General features: G+C 46.1%; 2 protein-coding genes across 3 annotated transcripts in view; both read right to left on the bottom strand.

Annotated features, from left to right (window-relative positions):
* The window catches only part of CRYL1 (crystallin lambda 1), a 134,349-nt gene extending 111,713 nt beyond the window's left edge, over nt 1–22,636 (bottom strand). Inside the window, exons 1-3 of the mRNA XM_085869836.1 lie at nt 22,498–22,636; nt 14,224–14,346; nt 12,444–12,565 (exon numbers count right to left, since the gene is read on the bottom strand). Of these exons, the coding sequence (XP_085725962.1) occupies nt 12,444–12,565; nt 14,224–14,248 (147 nt within the window). The 5' untranslated portion in view covers nt 14,249–14,346; nt 22,498–22,636. The remainder of the gene's footprint in view (nt 1–12,443; nt 12,566–14,223; nt 14,347–22,497) is intronic.
* The window catches only part of LOC147032320 (3 beta-hydroxysteroid dehydrogenase/Delta 5-->4-isomerase-like), a 70,593-nt gene continuing 65,094 nt past the window's right edge, over nt 18,502–24,000 (bottom strand). For both annotated transcript variants that reach the window (XM_085869828.1, XM_085869827.1), the window contains exon 3: nt 18,502–22,776. In XM_085869828.1, coding sequence (XP_085725954.1) covers nt 21,968–22,776 — 809 coding nt within the window. In that variant the 3' untranslated portion in view covers nt 18,502–21,967. The remainder of the gene's footprint in view (nt 22,777–24,000) is intronic.

Below are 24,000 nucleotides of genomic sequence, written 5' to 3'. Positions count from 1 at the left end.
CAAAATATGTTCATTTTTGTGAAGGTTGTACTCACTATTGTGAGATACTGTTCATATATACTGTTGCGAATTCGCGCCCGCCAGCGTGCGATCGGCCACGTGACTCGAATCGCAGCATGTCGCCCACCGGACGGACAATTCTGTCGTGACCCTCTCGGACTAAAGCCGGAAGCTAGTCACGGGTGGGCCTTTCGGCCTCACCACGATCGTGCCAATCAGCCACCCGCATGGGATAGGGTTGTTCGCCAAACTCGACCTACCTAAGTACCCACGCGGATGGTAAACCGGGCGATCGCACCTCGCCGCAGGTCGACTCCGGACATGGGCCGCTTAAGCGGTCCGTTCCGTACTATCGGGATAACCGAGCGGTGCTATCGTCGGCCTCGACGGTTCCGATTAATTATCGGGCGTATTAAGCCCACGACGAACCCGTTACATGAAGCAAGATGGAGATTCAACAAAGGGAAGGACGCAGCGAAACGGGGAACAAGTTCACACAAGCACTTTATTCACACAGACACAGGCACAACACACACATATACAGCCAAACAGAATCAGAAATGTACATAAAGCATATGCACGAAGAAAAAAATAAAAGCAACGACGACGCAGAGCTACAACCGACTACGCGAACACACGGCAACACTTATACAGTTTTACTTCACAAGACACGGCGCCACAAGTTCCATACAAAAAAAACCCCGAAAAGAAATAGAAGTGGTCACTTCCCTGTGCGCGCACCGAGTCCTTCTCCGTGCCCTCAGCTCCCGCTCCTCCGGCGTTGTCGGCGAGCTCGTGCTTCGCGCCGACACGTGTCGCCGTTCGACTCCACGGACCGGGGTTTTGGGGAATGAACGGGGTTTTCAGCGCTCTCTCGGTGCAGACGGGGGGGGGGGCGTGGGAGGAAATCGTTGACACTCGGGGTCGAGAGGGAGAGGAAACGGCGGACGCTCTGTCCCACTAGCGGGGTCTTGGGACCACACCGACTCCGGCGAACCCTCGAACAGGATATATATATATATATATATATATATATATATATATATATATATATATATATATATATATATATATATATCTCTCTCTCTCTCTCTCTCTCTCTCTCTCTCTCTCTCTCTCTCTCTCTCTCTCTCTCTCTCTCTCTCTGTCTCTCTCTGTCTCTCTCTGTCTCTCTCTGTCTCTCTCTGTCTCTCTCTGTCTCTCTCTGTCTCTCTCTGTCTCTCTCTGTCTCTTCACACCGTCGTTTGTCCAAAAGGTCCAAGGCTCATCAGGATCAAGGGCTCCGCAGGGATCAACAGGCCGGCAGGAACAACAACCACCTCTTCACAGAGCCATCCCTTTTTATATCGCGGGGCTCCGCCCCGTTGCTCCGCCCCGTTCTTTGCCCCACCCCCTTCGAGGCGCTTCGAGAAATGTCTCGAAGAGGGGCGTTCCTCCTCCCTGGCCGCGTCACACCGCGCATCCACCAATCGGGCGCCAGCTGCCCTCCCCTCGCTTCTCCTCCCTCACACCAAGCGCAGAGAAGAATGGCGCGAAAAGCCCACCGAGCGTCCTCGTTGGTTTTTATTTGAAATAAAAGACAGAAAAAGAAAAACGACTGACTCAAAGCGTCGCAGCCCGAATGAATCTCATTATTTCCCTCTAAACAACGGGTTTGGGGCTAACTACATATGTACCTAAGAGATATCTCACCTACGGGACCTGGATGGTGGTTTGTGAATTTCCACAGCCGTAACAATACATACATATATATATAGATAAATATATATATATATAGATAAATATATATATATATATATAGATAAATATATATATATATATATATATAAATATATATATATATATATATAAATATATATATATATAAATATATATATATATATATATAAAAATATATATATATATATATATAGATAAATATATATATATAAATATATATATATATATATATATATATATATATATATATATATATATATTGTTGCGGATTTCGCGCCCGCCGGCGTGCGAACGGCCACGTAACTCGAATCGCGGCACGTCGCCCACCGGACGGACAATCCAGTCGTGACCCTCTCGGACTAACGCCGGGAACCAGTCACGGGTGGACCTTTCGGTCTCACCGCGATCGAGCCAATCAGCCCCCGCGTGGGATAGGGTTGCTCGCCAAATTCGACCTACCTAAGTACCCACGCGGAGGGAAGACCGGGCGATCGCACCTCGCCGCAGGTCGACTTCGGACACGGGCCACTTAAGCGACCCGTTCCGTACTATCAGAATAACCGAGCGGTGTTATCGTCGACCTCGACGGTTCGATTAATTATCGGGCGTATTCAGCCCACTACCAACCCTTTACGTGAAGCAAGATGAGGGTTCAATGGGGGAAAAGACGAAGCGAAGCGGGAGAACAGTTCAACAATAAAGCACATTTATTCGCGGCACACGGGAAGCACACAAATACAATTCCACCAAAAGCACACAAAAAAAGAAAACACAATTCCATTTACACAAAAAGCAAATATAAAAGCGAAGACAATGCAGAGCTAATACCGACTACCGAGCACACGGCAACACTTATACAATTCTACTTCACAGACGGCGCCGACAACACATACCCAAAACCAAGGAAAAGAAATACCCTCAAGAATGAGGCAGGCCTGAGGCCGAGACCGGGTCGGGCCTACCCGTCTGGTGATGAGACGCGGAGCGGCGATGGCCCCGCAACCCGCGGGCCTCGTGGACGGTGTCTGGTAGGGGGTGGGAACGGGGCCCCCTTGGTCGCACTATCTCAGCGCGGGGGGAAACAGGAGGGGGTTGCTGATGCTCGGGGTATAGAGGATCTTTATTATCCCTGGTGTGCGTCTCCACCTCGGCCAGGTCGTGCTGCCGGCCTCCCTCGGGCGTGCAGCTCCCGGCACCGACGCGAGCACCCCCTCGTCCGACTCTCTTCAGCTTCTCCAGCCACTGCAGGCTTCGGGCTCCAGACTTCCACACTCGTCCCCTCCGTTCCGACTCCTTCTCGTTCTCGTTCTCCTTCTCGTTCTTCTTTTTCTGACTGACGAACACCGTCCTTTTATCCCCCCGTAACTTCGCCTTTGACCCCCTCCCTTTGACCTTTCACCTCGCTCCCCATTGGCCCGAGAAAAAGTGGGCGTGAAGGCTTTTTGATCCACAAATTTGCATATATCGATCGCCCTGGGGGCGGGCCACCCGCCCCTCGCTCACCGATTGGACGGCAAAAAGTGGGCGTGTGTCGTTTTTGATCCGTTTTTGAAGCACAAAATCCGTGATTTTGTACACGCTGTTCAACGTGCGCCCTACACGAGTCCAGCATCGGTGCCCATGAGTGGCGCGAGATGACGGTGATGCGATGGTGGCGAGTTGTGACGGTAAAGGTCGTGGCGGTTGTGGTGAAGCGGCGTTGTGGTTGGTGGTTGTTGTTGTGGTTGTGATGGTAATCATGGCGGTTGGTCCAAAATAAAGATAGTAAAAGAAAAACGGCTATCCTGAAGAGTCGCAGCTCGCATAAATGACATGTATTCCCACTAGACAACGGGTTCGGGCCTAACTACACATGTACTTACCGAGATACCTCACCTAAGGGACCTGAATGGTGGTTTGCGAATCTGGTAACCACAACACTACCACCTTCCCTTTTTACAGACTCGTCCCGAGTCGTCAAATTTTCGTGTGCCATCATGTGTAGTTTTCCCCTAGTACATTTTACCTACGGATCCCTGAGTGCGACATTCATGGTATTCGTGTCCCCAAAATAAATAACCTGAGGGCTGCGTAACTATCTAAGCAAACTCACTCACACGGACGACTTAAATAAAATTGCCGGCGCTAGACAGACATGCCGGGGGCGCACTCATATTTACAGTACATCTTAACCTTAACTTACAAATTTTACACTAAACCATGGCCCAGGATCACTGAACTCTGCAAAAGAAAAGCAGTTAGCAGGGAGCCAGGCTGCTCACATGCAGTCTCTGGCTCAAACAATGCAGGTGACAGGGAACGTGGCTGGCTGCTCACACGCAGTCCAAGGCCTTCCCTTTTGAACTGAACTCAGTGAACCACAACGGTGCTTGGGCTGCACAACGCAGTCTCCGTGCCAGCTCAAGTGGCACACGCAATGAGCACAACGAATGGATGGATGAATGCAAACACGGTGCACGGGCCGCCACTGCAGGCCCGTGTTGTAGCTGCCAACAGGGCAGTTCTCGCAGCTTGCAAACTGTTGCCTTGCGGATCCTGGCGCACATGGAAATGAACAGGGGGGGGCAAAGCAAAAATTGAACGGGGCTGGTGAACGTGGGCAGTGGGCATGGCATGGAAAAGGTGCAGGCAAACACAGCCCGCAGAAGAAGGCCGCTGCAGGCAAACACAGCCCGCAGAACCAGGCCGGCACAGGCCTCGAAGAAAAACAGCCAACAGATGAACTGGCCGGCACAGGCCTTGAAGTACAGCAGCTGCAGACGAAGTGGCCGGCACAGGCCTTGAAGCAAAACACGGCCAGCCGATGGCACAGGCCTTGCAGCAAAACAACAGCTGCCGATCAAGTTGGCCGGCCTCCGCCTCGAAGAAAAACACGGCCAGCCGATGAAGTTGGCCAGCTTTTGCCGTTCAGTGGAGGTTGGTGGAGGGAGTGCGGTGGTGCTGGCCACTGGAAGGCGGGCTCGGACCTACCTACCTGTCTCCCTCCCACCTATCGCCTTTGCCTGTCACTGTACATACCCACTCCCTTAATTTGTCAAACCCCAATTTAGACCCAACTTATTTTTTTATTGTTTTTATTTTTACTTCCCCACTATAAATCGTCCCCTAACCCCCTTTATCGTCCTTGTTCGGCTAACCTATCCTGTCACCTAGCCTACTCCCAACCCCTACGTTCCCTTCCCGGAGGGGAATAAGGGAGAGCTAACGTCCTGTGTCGAGGCCCAACGAAGCCTCAGAATGGCCTCCCCAGAGTTCGGCGATCTTAACACCAAGTGGGTCCAGCGGCCCACAACGACAGCGAGGGGATGGATGGTGCGGAGGGGTACATCTCCTAATCTACCCTAACCATTTAACTGCTAAACTACCCCGGGGCTTTCAACAAGCGCCTCTCGCTTAAACTATTGGTTCTAACAACCCAGATTCCCGTCGCCTGTGTTGGTGTCCTTACAATTTCGGGCCTCGCCCCCAATTTTCTCTCCGTGCCCTCACACGGTCTCCTGGCTGGGACACGTGGCTCCCTTTGGCAGGCACAACCCTCTGCCGAATCTCCCGCTATGGCACCGCCGGGCACTACACTGCCTCCGAGCCTACCAGCTCCCTAACACCGGGGAGTGCCCCCCATGGCACCTCCCCTGAAACGCACACGTGGCAGGCCGGCCTCCCGGGCCCCTTTCCGAGGGTCACCCGTGCCCACAACACTGCCCACGCGGCTAATGGCGCCCCGGGCCCCCGCACCAAGCAGGCGCACCCGTGCCCACTACTCTATCCCGGCCCCCCATGGGCCCATGGCCTACCGCGGCCGACTAGCCTGGTGCCCAGGGTACCCACTCAGCGATACTCACCTTTCGCAGCCACGCTCCCAAGCCCGTCAACAGGGCTCCTGCACCCCTCCAAATGGGTTTCGAGCCTACATTCCCACCAACAGCAAAACGACCTCCATTTTTCAATTTGACTAACCCAGCTAACTCACTCTACACTGACCCCGGGGTCCCTTGGGCGGGAGTCACTCCTCCCCCCAATCACTCATCGCACCATGCATTCCCCATTCGCTCCACTCACACAGACCCGCTGGCCTCACTCACTCACCCAGCACATGCTTCCACTTCACTCACCAACTCTTCAACACACTCACCGCTGAACTCTGCCATCCTTCTAACTACATCCCCTAACTAACTCGTGCTCCCACGTCATCCCTTAAACTACAGCACGTTCCTTTTAACACTACGTAGCTAAACTACGTCCCCTCTACACATTCAAAGGCTGTCACTGTCTCCTAACTCAAAAATTCATTTTATTTCCCAACCTAAAGCTCACTAAATCCCTCTACCTAATCCATTCCACGGACTCCATGAGGACTTACCCCTGCCCCATGAAGTCGGTCTAGCTAAGCTAACCCTTCCCCCTAACTAGTTTCCATCCTGTGCCCAGGGTAAGGGGTCTTTCACCCCTTGCCCAGGAATCCTGTGTACCTGAAAGTGAGGCTTGTTTTTTCTTTTTTTTTTCTTTCCATGCGCAGCACCTGCGCGGCAACTCAGAGCTCGCGCACTTTACACCTGCCCGTGACGTCATGCAGCTGCACGTGTTCCTCGTCCTTCCTTGGACGGTCCCATCCGGCCGGGATACCCCTCCTGCCGGATTCCAACCACACGTGCAGCCATGACGTCACCGTGCGCAAAAAAAACAAGCCCCACGTCTCGAGGGGTTCCCCACGCGAACACATGTGCTTTGCCCGTTGGAGCTTAACACACACGATCGCGTGGAGAACCCATCCGGTCCAAATCCATTTACCTGCCTAAACTTTGTCCGTCCGCGGGATCGGCAAATCCACCGCGTGCGTTTCCGGACCGGGACTTCACTCTCGCAAGCGAGCACGTGGCGGTCTCGTGCGTTGCACAGCACGGACCGCGTGCTCACTGCTGGGCGAACCCGGCACGGTCCCCGAAACAACTACAGCCGCTACTCGGCTTTCTCTCCTCTGTCGCCGTCTCAGTCTCCATTCCACCCACGCATACCTGCGTGTGACGACGCACACAGTCCACTCCATCACATTCACACCGGGAGACGCGTCTGCGTGCTCCCGCATGCCAACCGACATCTCCCTCTCATACCGCTCTCTCACACACACGGTCTCCTTTGCACACAGCGACCTTGCACACGGCCGTTCACTCACGCGTGCGGGGGCACTCACCCGCGGTGCCTCACTCGCACTCCGTGCCTCATCCACACACGCGGGGGCACTCAACCGCGGTTCCTCACTCACACTGGCCGTTTCATCCACACACGCGGGGGCACTAACCCGCGGTGCCTCATCCACACACCGTGCCTCACTCATACACGCGGGGGCACTCAACCGCTGTTCCTCATCCACACACCGTGCCTCACTCACACACGCGGGGGCACTCACCCGCGGTGCCTCATCCACACACAGCGTGCTGGGAAGCACACACTCCGGCACACTCGCCACCACACCACTCACACGTGGTGCCTCACTCATACTGGCCGTTTCACTCACACACACGGCCTCACTCAAACACGCGGTCTCTTCCACACACGGTGCCTCACCCACACACGCGGGGGCACTAACCCGCGGTGCCTCACTCACACTCCGTGCCTCATCCACACACGGCGTGCTGGGAAGCACGTACTCTGGCACCATCGCCACCACACCACTCACACACGGGGTCGCTTCCACACACGGGATTCGTGTCCCCACAAGGGTCTCCGGGGGCTCTATACCCCCCAAGCTTTCCGTGCACCCGTTCACAGCACCCGTCCCCTCAACCTCGCAAAGCACGACCGAACTCACCTGGTCGTGACTCGCCTCAAGGGGGCATACTCCCTCCCCTCGTTCCTGGAGGAGGCCATCCAGCTGCTCGCACCGGGTCCCTGCACGCTCCGCGAGCTCAACCTCACTATCCTCCACTACCTCCGTGTGTGTGTGCGCGTCACTTACCCCGTCTTCATCGTGTTTATTGGTCTCTGCTTCTTTCTGGCGTCTTTCCCTTATCTTTATGTAGGTCAACCTTGCTTTCTCTTTAAGTCGCTCCCGTCCTTCCCTGTTTTTCACTCCTTGCTCTTTCACGATCTCCGCGTACCTCATCCTTGCTTTCCGTATTAATTGTTCTTTTCTCTCCCTCCCAATTACTTTCACCTCGTCTCTTGTCTCCCAAATTATTTTCTTACCCGCCTCCACCGCGGGCCTGTCAGTCGCTGCACCCCCTCCCAGCTCGTTCGTTCCGACACGTGGAGTCGCCATTTTAAGTTCCCTGCTGACGGCCTTCATGCCCGCCTGCAGGCATCGGCCCATGTTCTGCGTCTCACCCCGTAGCTTTTTCGTTTCTTCCTTCATGTTTGTTTCCATTTTAGTTTTCATGCGTTTTATTTCGTTTGTGAATGTATCCATCTTTTCGTTTATTTGTTTGTTCATGTCTTTCATTTCGTTTTTTATTTCATTTGTCATTGCCGCATTCATTTGTGCCAGCATGGTGAATAGCTGGGCCATGTCGGATGCACTCAAGTGAGCCGTTTCGGCAGGGGTTGGGGAAGGGTCTTGGTGGAGAGGGGGGGGGAGGTGTCATACACCGCGGCCGCTGCCGCACCCACCTCGGGCCCTGGGTTCAGTTGGGCGAGTCCGTGTTCCTGCACAATCAACATTTCCTGCTCGGGGATTCCATCCTGGACCATGGATTCTACATTACTACACATATACATTTCTAATACCCCCGGCTCCCGCTCGCCTTGAGACGCCATCTTGCTTCTCGTGAAGGGTTAATTTGCTCGCTCGTAATTTGGAGGGAATCGGGGGTCGCTTCTCTCACCCCTGGACCGATTCCCGTGAATTTCGCTGGAGACAGGAGAGCCCGTTTTCCTGTTCTCCGATACCAGTGCCGCGAGGAGGGCGATGAATTTGTATCGCACGACCTGACACCAGTGTTGCGGATTTCGCGCCCGCCGGCGTGCGAACGGCCACGTAACTCGAATCGCGGCACGTCGCCCACCGGACGGACAATCCAGTCGTGACCCTCTCGGACTAACGCCGGGAACCAGTCACGGGTGGACCTTTCGGTCTCACTGCGATCGAGCCAATCAGCCCCCGCGTGGGATAGGGTTGCTCGCCAAATTCGACCTACCTAAGTACCCACGCGGAGGGAAGACCGGGCGATCGCACCTCGCCGCAGGTCGACTTCGGACACGGGCCACTTAAGCGACCCGTTCCGTACTATCAGAATAACCGAGCGGTGTTATCGTCGACCTCGACGGTTCGATTAATTATCGGGCGTATTCAGCCCACTACCAACCCTTTACGTGAAGCAAGATGAGGGTTCAATGGGGGAAAAGACGAAGCGAAGCGGGAGAACAGTTCAACAATAAAGCACATTTATTCGCGGCACACGGGAAGCACACAAATACAATTCCACCAAAAGCACACAAAAAAAAGAAAACACAATTCCATTTACACAAAAAGCAAATATAAAAGCGAAGACAATGCAGAGCTAATACCGACTACCGAGCACACGGCAACACTTATACAATTCTACTTCACAGACGGCGCCGACAACACATACCCAAAACCAAGGAAAAGAAATACCCTCAAGAATGAGGCAGGCCTGAGGCCGAGACCGGGTCGGGCCTACCCGTCTGGTGATGAGACGCGGAGCGGCGATGGCCCCGCAACCCGCAGGCCTCGTGGACGGTGTCTGGTAGGGGGTGGGAACGGGGCCCCCTTGGTCGCACTATCTCAGCGCGGGGGGAAACAGGAGGGGGTTGCTGATGCTCGGGGTATAGAGGATCTTTATTATCCCTGGTGTGCGTCTCCACCTCGGCCAGGTCGCGCTGCCGGCCTCCCTCGGGCGTGCAGCTCCCGGCACCGACGCGAGCACCCCCTCGTCCGACTCTCTTCAGCTTCTCCAGCCACTGCAGGCTTCGGGCTCCAGACTTCCACACTCGTCCCCTCCGTTCCGACTCCTTCTCGTTCTCGTTCTCCTTCTCGTTCTTCTTTTTCTGACTGACGAACACCGTCCTTTTATCCCCCCGTAACTTCGCCTTTGACCCCCTCCCTTTGACCTTTCACCTCGCTCCCCATTGGCCCGAGAAAAAGTGGGCGTGAAGGCTTTTTGATCCACAAATTTGCATATATCGATCGCCCTGGGGCGGGGCCACCCGCCCCTCGCTCACCGATTGGACGGCAAAAAGTGGGCGTGTGTCGTTTTTGATCCGTTTTTGAAGCACAAAATCCGTGATTTTGTACACGCTGTTCAACGTGCGCCCTACACGAGTCCAGCATCGGTGCCCATGAGTGGCGCGAGATGACGGTGATGCGATGGTGGCGAGTTGTGACGGTAAAGGTCGTGGCGGTTGTGGTGAAGCGGCGTTGTGGTTGGTGGTTGTTGTTGTGGTTGTGATGGTAATCATGGCGGTTGGTCCAAAATAAAGATAGTAAAAGAAAAACGGCTATCCTGAAGAGTCGCAGCTCGCATAAATGACATGTATTCCCACTAGACAACGGGTTCGGGCCTAACTACACATGTACTTACCGAGATACCTCACCTAAGGGACCTGAATGGTGGTTTGCGAATCTGGTAACCACAACAATATATATAGATATATATATATATAGATAGATATATATAGATATATATAGATATATATAGATATATATATATAGATATATATAGATATATATATATAGATATATATAGATATATATATATATATATATATATATATATATATATATATATAGATATATATATATATATATATATATATATATATATATATATAGATATATATATATATATATATATATATATATATATATATATATATATATATATATATATATATATATATATATATATATATATATATATATATATATATATATATATATATATATATATATATATATATATATATATATATATATATATATATATATATATATATATATATATATATATATATATATATATATATATATATATATATATATATATATATATATATATATATATATATATATATAGATATAGATATATATATAGATATATATAGATATATATATAGATATATATAGATATATATAGATATATATATATATATATATATATATATATATATATATATATATATATATATATATATATGTAGGTATATATAAATATATTAAAAAAAAAAATGACCGTTTTTACAGCCATTTTTCCCTGCTGTACAGGGGTTTGGATTTTTCTTGAGGCAATGTTTTTATGGCCGGATGCCCTTCCTGACGCCAACCCTGGTCGCCTCCTACGACACACAGGGATATGGTACACCTATTCTAACCGGGGCATACACCGGGACCAGTACACTGGCACTCATTTCGCCGAAATCGGAAGGATGACAGGCTGAGTCAACCCCCTGGTGTTAATTCAGCAGCCAACGGGGCTTGAACTCAGGACCCTTGGATCCCAAGCCGCCACCCTAACCACTAAGCCAACACCAGGCTTATAATATATAAATAAATAAATAAATAAATTTATTTATTTTTATATATATATATATATATATATATATATATATATATATATATATATATATATATATATATATATATATATATATATATATATATATATATATATATATATATATATATATATATATATAAAAATATATATGCCTGGTGTTGGCGCAGTGGTTCGGGCAGCGGCTTGGGATCCAAAAGGTCCTGAGTTCAAGCCCCGTTGGGTCACTGAATTAATACACCAGGGGGTTGACTCAGCCTGTCATCCTTCTGAGGTCGGCGAAATGAGTACCAGTGTACTGGGCCGGTGTATACCCCGGTTAAAATAGGTGTACCAGATCCCTGTGTCGCAAGAGGCGACCAGGGTTGCGTCAGGAAGGACATCCGGTGTAAAACATGTGCCAAATCACTATGCGGGTCATAATGATGATCCGCTGTGGCGACCCCTCACGGGAGCAGCCGAAAGAAGAAGAAGAAGATATAAATATATTTATATATATATATATAAATATATAAATATATAAATATATATAAATATATATATATATATATATATATATGTACATTGTTGCGGCCAAGGTTACCGAGACACCAGCTTGTCACTCAGTGGGATTTATTCCTGGTTGTCCTCGGAAGAGCCGGACCTGGGGCCACCACCCACAATTAACGTTGTGGTTCAGTGGGTTGTTTTAGAACCACGAACGCCATCCAGTCAACCACAAGTTCCAGTGTCCACCATCTAATTACGCCGTTTAAGTAGACGTCATGTGGTTACCTGAGCGGGGAGCGCGCCCTCGGCAAACCACCAATGTTATCTCGATTAGATTCTAATTAGGGAGGCCGAGCATTTTAACCGCTGATGCGTGCCAACTATTTTTGGTCAAATCTGTGGTAATTACCTCCCAGTCTACCGAGGTTCGGACAATTCGAGACCAATGGAAGGAAAGGAAAAACATTGACAGGTTGGAAGTCAATAAATAATTTATTAACAATAAAATAAATAAATAAAAAGAACTTTTTATTTTCTGAGGTAAATAAATGAATAAATTTCAAAGCAATTGAAATGAATAATTACTCAGGCAAAATCAATCAAAATGACAGGAAAGAGACAGACAGCAGGTGCTTGGGGGGGGGGGGTTGACTTACTTACAACTAAACACAGATAAGGGTACCCAGCAGATCATTCGGGGGGGGGGGGGGGGAGAATCATATTGCTCACCAGAGAGTAGTCGTCCATGAAGTGAAAACATCCTGAAATGTGTGCGTGCATGTCCCATCCGTCGCCAGCACCCAGCCTTGCCGTGCACCCACTCGCCAACAGCCTTGAACGCCAGTCGATGTCTAGGGGAGGGGGCACCGAGATAGTCTGTTGCGGGTTTAGACCCTGGTGCTGCGACATGGGCAGCTCCTCACACTTCACGAAACTGGTGACATCCAGTGACCCACACAGTCCGTCGGTGACTGACCCATGCCTCACTCGTTGTTGGCGCTGCTCACACCCACACGCGCACCACACACTCACTTGCTCAAGCACTGGGAAGGATGAATTGTCTGTCTCACTGTTGGCGCTGGTCAGACACCCACTCGCTCACTTCCTCTCTGGCTCGCTTCTTCCCTCGCGCGCTTCAACTCTTGCTTTCTTTCTCACTCGCGCATTTACACACTCGCTTCTTCCCTCGCGCGCTTACACCCGCTTCTTACGCGCTTCCTCTCTTGCTTACTTCTCTCTAGAAGGGACCTCCAATTCTTTTTATATCTGCGGCCCGTCTCGGCGGGTGCAGAGTCCCCCCAATCTCACCCCGCCCCACTTGCGCACCGTTACCATGACAACCTGGCCTCAAAAAAAATGTGGGCATCGGCGATCACGAAAGAAATGTGTGTAAACGTGTCTGTCGTAAAGAAAAAAAAGGCTTCCCATAAGAGAGGGGATCTCTCCTTTACCCTTCTCAATGCATCACATTTAAGAACCTATTAGACATGGGGATGGGGCGAACCTGAACATGCATTAAAGGAAATAACTGTCTGAGGACCTGGATGTGTGGATGCATTGATCAGACCGGATTCTGAAATCCGTAACAATATATACATCTACATATACAAATATACATATACATCTACACACACACACACACACACACACACACACACACACACACACACACACACACACACACACACACACACACACACACACACACACACACACAACCACAAATCCGGGAACCTTGGGAGTGAAGGGTTGCCAGTTTTCAAGATAAAGACCAAGAATCAAAGGATTTTGGACTGTTTTTTCTTTTTCTAGAAAAACAAATATGGACATCCAGTCCACTTAGTTTTTATATTTTTTTGATGAAGGTCAAATTATTTAAATGAAGGTGAAATTCGAAGTGACCTCCGTTCTCCCCACGTTACGAACCATTCGTTTTTATCTCAAAATTGTCGTTTTAGCTTAAAAAATTGGCGGTTTTCAGGTAAAACCGGATTCTCAGATCCCAGATTTGTGGTTGGTTACCTCTATTCCACAATACGGTCCTCATATTAAAATATTTTTTATTTCCTCCGATTTGTACACTTCATTGCTCATTTGTACAAATCCCTCGAATACTTCACATCCTAAGTTATCACACAACAAATTTCAAAATTTCTTCAATGAGTCGAGGTTAACCATGTTCAATAATTCAACATTTTTATTTCGGTATTGCATTGCGTTCACCTAAGAACACAACTTATATTAGCTGATAAATGTATGTTGAATTAGCCATGAAAAAATTGAAGTGTGTGTGTGTGTGTGTGTGTGTGTGTGTGTGTGTGTGTGTGTGTGTGTGTGTGTGTGTGTGTGTGTGTGTGTGTGTGTGTGTGTGTGTGTGTGTGTGTGTGTGTGTGTGTGTGTGTGTCAGACTCAGTGGGAAAATGGTTAGAGTGTTCACTCTGAATTTGCAAAGGTCCGTGGTTCAAACCCCAGCTAAGTTTTACCATAAACTTTAAAAATGGGTACTTGCCTCTTCCTTGCTTGAGGCTCAGCATTTAAAGGGATAGAGCACAGAAAAACAATGATGGGAAGGCAATGGCAAACCACCCAGCATAACTATTAGTGCTTCTTGCAAACTGCTTCGGCAGGCGCTCTGTAAAGCATATGGTACAGCACACAAAAATCAAATATTAGTCACTTGGCACAGATGAGTTCTCTGATCGGAGAGCTGTGGAAGAGACACTGGATGATGCGAGGTAAGGCACCAGCCAAACATATTGAGCAAGGTTGTTACGAAACATCAAACAATGATACAGCTTCCCTTGCGTGCAGCAGTTTCCACAGGCACATCAAGCTTGAGCTGTGAACTTGCAAGTCTTTCTCAACATTGATAATCTTTGTCATTGGTAATCTTCCCCAAACAAAAACAAAAAACAGATTTGAATCCCGATTTGTCTGGTCCTTTTGAGTTACATTACAACCTTGACTTAATTTTTTTCATTTGCTTAACTTTTCAGACTTAATTTTTTACCCTCACCGAAGGAGAGGGTATTGCGTTTGAGTCCGTTTGTTACTTGGCGAAAACATTTTTTTGCCAAGTATGTTGGTTTGTCTGTTTGTCACACGATTTTGGCCAGTTTTCAAGCAATTGTTCTGAAATTTTTTGTGTGATGGTGACCGGACAAGGACAGCAACGTAAAATTTTTGGTGAGGATCCGAATCCAGATCCAGATCTGATAATTTTTTAAGTGATTCTTCATCATTGAGAGATGGGGCAAAAAATGATATTGCATGATATCTCAAAAAGTTGAGGACGTATTCGGATGAAACTTGGTGGACAGGTTGGGTGTATTCAGCCTGGCAGATGTATATCCTCCACCGAATAGAATGCCGTTCCGTTTCACCAAGTTATCACTTTGAGTGATTTTTCATTCATTTGTTTGCTTGTCTGCACAGAACTTTTGTGTTCTTCTCTGCAACCACTTGTCGGATTGAGACGAAATATTCACCATAGATGCGACTACTCATGTAGAATGTTGTAATGATAATTATGATGTGATAGGTCACATGGTTTGGCAGCCATATTGGCTTTAAGAAAATATGAAATATTGTTTTCTTTGGAACCACTTAATCAATCGACATGATACTTCACAATTATGATCAAATTGTGATGGGGAATACATCTATCTATAATTCCAGCAATGTGTGTGTGTGTGTGTGTGTGTGTGTGTGTGTGTGTGTGTGTGTGTGTGTGTGTGTGTGTGTGTGTGTGTGTGTGTGTGTCTGTGACCGCTGTTTCTCGACAACCACTGGTCCGATCTAATTGAAACTTGCCAGGTATATTGCTGGGGATCTGAGTATGTGCCTTTTCAAGGTTTGATATTAATCGGACAAGTGGTTCCCAAGTTATGGCCATTTATTTACCAAGCCAATGACAGGACATGGTGCTATGACGTCACAATTCTTTTATATATATATATATATATATATATATATATATATATATATATATATATATATATATATATATATATATATATACACGAGTAATCCTACCCTGTCGCCTCACCGTGGCGTAGGAGTGGCAATGGTCAATGGCAGTGAATGTCATGGCTCGCAAAGACAGGGAGGTAAGCTTGATTTTAATTAACTCTGTGTGTGTAAGTATCACAGCAGTTGTTACTTCAATGAAAGTGATAATTCGTGGAATGCATGTGAACATTCCGTACAGGCACGCACTACATCCGGATTGTGATGACTTACTGTATTGTAATAATTTCTCGATTTCTTATGCGCATTTATAGATAAACACAATGCCCCAATCCAGTCGTCGTTTACGAGAGCGAAGGAACGGCCTGTGTGGTTGTTTGAAAGTTATTTTTGTTTGTTTTTTTTGCACGTACGGGCCCACGAGAGCGAAGGAATGGCCTGTGTGGTTGTTGTTTCTGGCATGCGGTTCGAAAGTTTTTATTTATTTATTTTTTTCACGTACGGCCACGCACTAGTGTTTTCAATTTCAACTAGATGGGACACATGGTCTGGCAGACAGAATTATTTAATTTTTAAAAAAAACTCTGGGTTCTTTTTTATTTAAAAAGGCTCACTTGGCTGTGCCTGGATGGGTTTGAGGGTAGAGTAGCAGCAGCTGAAATGCAAATCCTCTCCAGGTTTCTCCTGATGACTTCATCTTTGCTTTTGTGCTTGTTTGGGTTCCTTCTGATGACTCCAATGCAGGACTGTACCAATTTGGTTTTCCATTTTTTAAATCGCATTCTAAATTCAACTCAAAAATAATGAAAAATGTCATTGGTCAGGGTCAGGTGTCCAATCAAAGCAGGACGTCTTGGTACCCGGTCATCACTGCCAGCAGTTATAAAGTGGCAGTTCTCATTATGTCTCTCATTAATTATGTAACACACCAGTACTCAAACGCCACACAAAACAAGTTCTGGTGAGGGTCTGCAATCTCTGATTGCCCTTTCTAGTTTTAATTTATTTATCTTTTTACAGTTTGATTATGTTTACACTTGGACATTAACACACTTTTATTAATTGGACAGGAAACAGAAGTGACCGCATTTTAGGATTGAGTAGATTTATTTATTTATTCACACGTAGCCTGTAGTTGCTTGGCTGCATCATTTTTCTGGAAGCTCCGCTGATACAGTGCCCCTGCTACCAGTAAGCTGGTAATCGTTTTGCAAACTTTGGAAGGATGACAGGCCGAGTCAACCTAGCTGGTGTTAATTCAATGGAAGGGACAGGGGCTCAAACTCAAGACCCATATGATCTTCAGCCAGCCACCTTAACCGTTAAGCCAACACCAGGCTGATCTCGTACATGATATATGGTTGTGCACTCCCTGCCACTGGATGCTTTTGAATTGTAGGTTCCAAACTAAAGGATATACTTAATGTATAATATTATCAGTTTGGAGATCACTTGCAAGGTTGAGCAAAAGGTAATGCTGGATAAAAGCACTAACAACCAAACAAATACATATCGGGAATTTAATTTGTTTTTTTACTTACTATATTCGGCCACGGACTTCCTGATCACCCCCTCACGTGTCAGCAACAGGCTCAAGCTACAGCATCCAGGCAATGCAGAAAAATGTTAGGGGAACATTCTTGTACATTCAGAATGTTTGGCTTGTTGGACCACCCATGGTATCACTTGCACAGTCTCGCCAATGTAACTATATTAAATATTTGGCAATCCTTATTCTTTCATTGAAAACAGGATTTTTGAACTTTGAAAAATAACAATTCAGATTAGTGCATGATGTGCTGTGACTTGTTTTTCCGTGATATGTTCTGGATGGGTTCCAACTGATGCCTGAGCATTTTGACAACAAAGCAGCTCTTCTTTTTATCCATCTCCAAGCCAAACAAATCTAAATTAGTAGAGCATGTGCTGATTTAGAGAGAGTTATCTGGCTTAGTGCTCAGAGTTATCTGCTTTAGGGGGCCCTGAAGTTCAAGACACTGAACGAACTTCTTCCAATGGATGACCAAGGAAATAGGTGGGTTTGTGTTTGTTTAACAATCCTTTTGGAGCGAATCACAAACTCCTTCCGAAGGCTGAAACAGGAAGGACTACATCAGAAGTAATGATGGCTTCCATGACTTTGCTCATAATGGGATGCAAGCTCACTGGCCTGCAGGTGGTAGGGCCTGTTTTTGCATCCTTTTTGTGAACCAGTTTGATGTTTAATGACTTCCATGCAGAGGGGAGGTGGCCAAATGAAAATGTCGAGTGAATAGGGCAGATGCGAGAGGAAGCAACAGCAGAGCAGGATTTGAGAACAGGGCACTGATGCAGGGTCAAGGCTGGATATAACTTTCTCTACCTTCTCGGGTGAGATGGACACAGAGTCCAGCAGACAGTGGGTACAGAAAAGGATGAGTTGGTTGGGCATCTTGAGCGGTCTGCAGTACTGCCTCTTGAGGTAAGGGATGGAGGGTGAGGATACACCAGAGACACACTTGACAAGGTGCCACCACGACTTGAAGGACACTGGTTGGAGAATTCAGACGTCAGTTTTTTAAGGTGATGTTTTCTTCAGTTTGTTTCTAAGTTTAAGCTTGCCTCAGAATGGACACACTTGCTGCGAGTCAAACGTCAGGCCCAGTTAGTTGGTTCGTTAAAGACTTGGGCTAAAAACTTTCTCCAACTGACTGCACAAGAAGGTAGTCGTTGGGGCTGTTAAAAGTAGTCGTAGCAGTGGTGCTGATATCGAGGTGTTCGGTTCTGTCACTCCACAACCAACATGACTTTATAATAATGGTATAAATCTGAAAATTAATCGAGTCAAATATGACAGGATTTAATGGTTATTATTGAGAAAGATGTTTCAACAATCGGCACAGATAAGTAGTTAAAAGTTTGAGCAATAAGATAAAGAATCGGCAGGGTCTATCTGCCTGAAGGAGGAAAGGATGGGGTGGGGGTCGGGGGGAGGTGGGGGTGGAAACAACAAAAATCACACTCAGCTATCAAGTATATGTTTAAGATAAGAGAGTACAGAAGATAATCTCAAGAACATTTCACAATAACAACAAAAGCAATGAAAAGGAAAGGAAAGCAAGGAGAGATATCTCCACAGGGTAAAGGACCACCACCCAAACAACAAAAGGGACATTGTCTAATTCTCACAAGCACTTTTACAAATTCACATGAACAACAGTACTGCGGACAGCAAGTGCAATCAAAATAATATTGACGTTAATAACTATTATTAAATAACATTAAACTTTTATCGCAAGTGATATTTCCAACCGATATAAACACTGAAAGTTCAACCTCCATGGATTTTTCATTTTACTTATATTCATTTCAATCTTTGGATGGGGTTAATTTGATGACGGCACAAGTCCAAAGGTCTAAACTTTTAAAAATTATTCTACTTCGAATTTTTTGCACGTCAATCCTTCTGCTGATTGTGCTCTACTTAGTGTTTCTGGATATTCGATAGAGAAAGTGAATGACCTTAAATACCTCGGCTCCTACACCAACAAGCAGCAAAAGCTCAGGCTTGGGCAGCAGTTAAAGTCCTCAACAAAATTTGGAGATTTCCATTCGGTAGACAGAGTAAGCTAAGGATCTTCAAAACGACTGCTAAGTGGATCCTTCACTTTGGGTGTGAATCGTGGACCTTGACCCAAGCACCGGAGAAATCATCAGGCGGTATTATATAGTACACCTGACTGCAAAGTCCTGAGCATTTATTGGTGAGACCATATCACCAACAGAGATGTGTATGGTTCTCTTCTCTGCGTTTCTGCTATTGTGAGGCAATGCCGCTTTCGCCTTGCCGATCATGTGATGTGCCATGATGAACCAGCAAAGAAAGACCTACTCTGGAGGCCTGAGGAACCAATCCTGAGGAGAAAGAGGGATCCTTTCACAGCACTATCGTGAAGGATACCAGCCTGCGTGGGGTTGATTTAGTCATCGCTATGGCCAGTCAAGAACACTGGAAAAAATCTGATGATGTCATTACGAAGGAAGGAAGGCGAATCTTTTACATCTACATGATTGCAAATAGAATAATCGTATAAACATCCAATCCAAAGAACAGCATACTCGATGATACAGCACCCTCATCTGGCATTGCACTAGAACGTCAGCTTTCATTGGATTCAACTTTAAGAGATAGAAGCATGCAACTAACCATCACCTTTTTTCACGATGGGAAGTTTTTTCAGACCTTATGAAACTAGCGAAAACAAAGGGTTACTTGTGGGTTCATCTATTTATTATGTGTGCAAACGTAGGAGAATATTTCACTCCTTGCATGCTTCGTACTTAACCTTTCATTTCACCTCGACATCCTTTCCCTTCCCTTGTCTTCCCACACGTTATCCTTACTCGATATTATAGTATTCTCAATTTATAGCCTCGCCAACCCACTCATGCATACATAATCATAGATTTTTTAGAATATCTAATTTTACAAAATGTATATAGCAGCTTAACGAGATTCTTTTCAGTGCCAACTCGGTAGAATTTAACATGCAAGAATAAATTGGTGGTTAGCAAACAATCAAATAATGGTTTTGCTTTTGGGAGACCATTCCTTAACATCAATTGCACGAAGCAGCTACAGAGAAAAAAAAAAAGAAACTAGAAGGATACTCGGTAGAGTGCATACCTCCTCCCCGTAATGCCTGATCCACGAGAACATATCGGGCCCAATACATTTTTGAGATATCGTGCTATATGTCGTTTTTGAGCCCTATCTTTCAATGGTGAAGAATCACTTAGAAAATTCTCGTAGTGGGATCCAGATTCGGATCTTCACCAAAATCTAATCAATTCGTCGTGGTCACACACCCGACCTGTCCACCAAGTTTAGTCTGAATCCATCCAAAACATTTTCAGATATCGTGATATATATTTTGTTTTAGCCCTATCACTCAATGGTGAAGAATCATGAAAAAAAATTTATCAGATCCGGATCTTCACCAAAATTGAATCATTTCGTCCTTGTCACACACCCAACATGTCCACCAAGTTTCATCCAAATCCGTCAACTTTTTGAGATATCCTGTACACAAACAAACAGAAAGGGGTGAAAACATAACCTCCTTTACCTTCGGTGGCAGAGGTAAAAATGGCAAAAGTTTAAATTATTTCAAACACAAGATCCATTCTCTACATTCTTGGTAAAAGAAGAGAGTGGGAAAGGGGTGTAAATGTAATAGGGTGGCAGGGAAAATTCAACTATATTTGTGTATGTAATACATAGATGGCACCAAAACGCACTGCTGAGTGAGCAGACATGTCTAGCCACAGAAGTGACACAAAAAAGGAATTGCAGTTGCTGATCTAAGACATTAAAGGTCGTTATCTATCCTAGAGGTCTCTGTTCCAGGGATGTTTTCCGGTTTCGAGGCGGTATTTCTTTTAATGGGTGGTCAGTCATGGTCACAATAAACTGCTGCTGTTATGCTTTGTAGAACAAGACCTTGGGTTGAAAAGCAGAATATCAGACAAAGCTCTTCTGTGCTTGTTGGGAAAATACACATCTTAAAATCCCATTGCTCAGTGACCCATGAATCAAATATATTTCACAGTTTCATTATGTGAGGGGGGGGGATTGACCTCTTACTGTTTTGTATACACTATATGATGAATCCCTCAGTAGTTTAACAGGGCTTTTTTGCATTTCAGGGTTTGAAGTACCAAGGGAAGCAACTGAATGAAAAAAAAGAAAAGTTTGTCAAATATTAAAATAAAACACCATTGATGCAATTTTCTTGATGGGAGATGAAGGATCACATTTTGGGGGTCATTGTTCTAAAAAAAAACAAAAAAAAACATTAAATTAAAAAAAAGACGGCAGCCGAGACACCTCAAGGCTGAAATCGAATCGTCATAACTTTCCGACATCCAAATATAATTAATTGTAAACAATTTAGTTTGGTATACAACAATGACAATCATACTTGCACTCTCAATTGAGCATTATTATTCACGTCTGCACAATATTCCATCTTCCGCATTTTGTGAATCATTCGCTCAGTTGGGAAGCCAGGTAAGTTACAAGATTCATGAGGTCTTGAGCCAGTATCAAATGTGGCTCACGTGCATTAAATACATCATGATCAATGTCGAGAGGGCATTACGTGCTACATGGACAAGCCGCACAGCAGACAGCTTTTTATATGAGAAGTGAGGTGAATATGGAAACTGTTGTGACATCAAGATTCACACTGCATCCGCAGAAGAGATTTTCTAAAACGGTGGTTAAATTGGCTATCTACGAGTTATCTTGACATCAGCTGCTTATCGAGCCATGCTGTGGTACGTGCGCGAGCCTCCTCCCAAGAAAACCGTGGTTTGTACCCAAAGGCCTCGTGCACACGCTTATAACGAAATGTGAAGTGTGTATTCAGCATGACAAGCAGCTGCCGGTTGAGTGGAGGGACATAGCGAAAGAAGGGTCTGAGTACCAATGCACACAACTCCAGCCAAGCAGCATAAAGGTACAAAAGCCAGTAAGGTAAAGGAAGGTGTGACGTGACTCCAAACCCTAAAGGAGCGAGGAGCAAGTAGTTTATGTCTGTGTAACTTGATGGAGGTGTATCATCAGACACATAGTAGAATCTTCCCCCAAGCTCAGCCGGAGCTCTCTGGCCAGCCTGCAAGGTCCTCACAGTGACCAGTGTGTGAGCATAGGCGGCATTACCAACATAAATGGGGTTGACATTGGCCGAGGGTAGGGAGGAACGAATGATCATGTTCTTATTGGCAACCGCTTTTTTCATGTGGTACAGCAAAAAACGGCTGTCCTCACCATATATGTACATAGGGCGCAAAACTAAGGCAGCCAATTCATGCTGCCGGAAACCAGGCCGAGGTGATAGGGGGCAGCCATTCGCAGCCAAAACCAGTTTCTCAGCTTCTGCCTTGCTGCGACTATAAGGAAACTTCAGGTCTGGGTCATACTGCGTTTCTTCATCTCCATCATAGATCGGGTCTCCTCGACTGTTGGGTCCAGTCACCTCCACCGAACTTGTGAACACAAAGACACGGGCTCCCTCCAGGATAGAGTATTTCAGAAGCAACCGCGTTCCTATGTGAAAAAAAGAGGTAATTCCCATCACAATTTCTCTTCCACCGAGGACATAGTTAAACGCAACTGAAACAACACTTCTTTTATCATGACGATGAGGCTTCTCAAACAAAACTGGTGACAGCTGTTGTAAGCAGAGAAATTAAGCAATAACATTTCATCATCCCCAATTCTATTTCTATAAGAAGGCACTACAACAGAGGAACAGATCCTTTTCACACACTATTCAAACTGATTAATATTCAACAGAACAGGACTTTATTGGTTTTTTTGGCACTCAGACAAGGCATGTCAAATGTGGGTGAATGTGCTATTAACTTCTTGAAAATGTGAAGAAAAGACGAGAATTTATTTGAAAGTCGAAGCAAAACTTGTAGAACACCACGATGCCTGATTCAGCAACCAGGCCCAAGCTTCCACCAGCATTACAAACATACCAACGATAAGAGAGAGGGGGTGAGGGAGGGAATCTGCTTTGCAAGTTTAACCAACAATAATACTGTACTGTACTCTAAATCAAATGTACAGCGGAAGTGAGACAAATTTAAAACCTGCAGCAAAGGAATATCGGAGATTAGTGGCATGACAGCAATGTGCACTTAAAAACAAAATGTGAAAAATAAATTCCTTAAATTAACACAAACTATAGGGCTGTATTGTGAAAGATTTGTTTTGGAGCAAAATTGATGGAGAAGGAAGTGGAGATGTGCAGCATCTCCATGGAATTGATAAAGTTCTCAAATTAGCTCCAAAAATAGCATGCTGTTGTTTTAGCGGTTAGGGTGGTGGCTTGGGATCCTAGGGTCCTGAGTTTGAGCCCTGTTGACCACTGAATTAACACCAGGAGGTTGACTGAGCCTGTCATCCTTCTGAGGTCGGTAAAATGAGCACCAGTATACTGGTAATAGGGGCAACTGCATCAGCCCGAACTGCATGCGCCCCGAACCAATAATGCAACCAGCAGCCAAAAAGGCAGCACACGATGGGAACTCCAAAAATATGACACAGGTGTGTGCGAGTACAAGCGTCTTCAACTCAACCCAAACCCTCCCTCCCAGATCTGTTTTTGTTTTGGAGCACAGTGACAGCTGATAAAGATAAAGATATAAACCTCATTTCTCCAGGTCTATGTCAGTTCTCTCAGGTTCCCTCTTTGGATTGCACCACTGCTTTGCTTAAATTTCTGAATCATTTAATAATTAGCTCACCTGTAACATAGTTCAG

This window comes from Eptatretus burgeri, chromosome 2 (assembly GCF_056783735.1).
Source record: "Eptatretus burgeri isolate ZD-2024b chromosome 2, Ebu_testis_v1, whole genome shotgun sequence".
NCBI lineage: Eukaryota > Metazoa > Chordata > Myxini > Myxiniformes > Myxinidae > Eptatretus > Eptatretus burgeri.
Note: the sequence above shows the minus strand (reverse complement) of the source record. Positions and strands in the feature narration are given on the sequence as shown.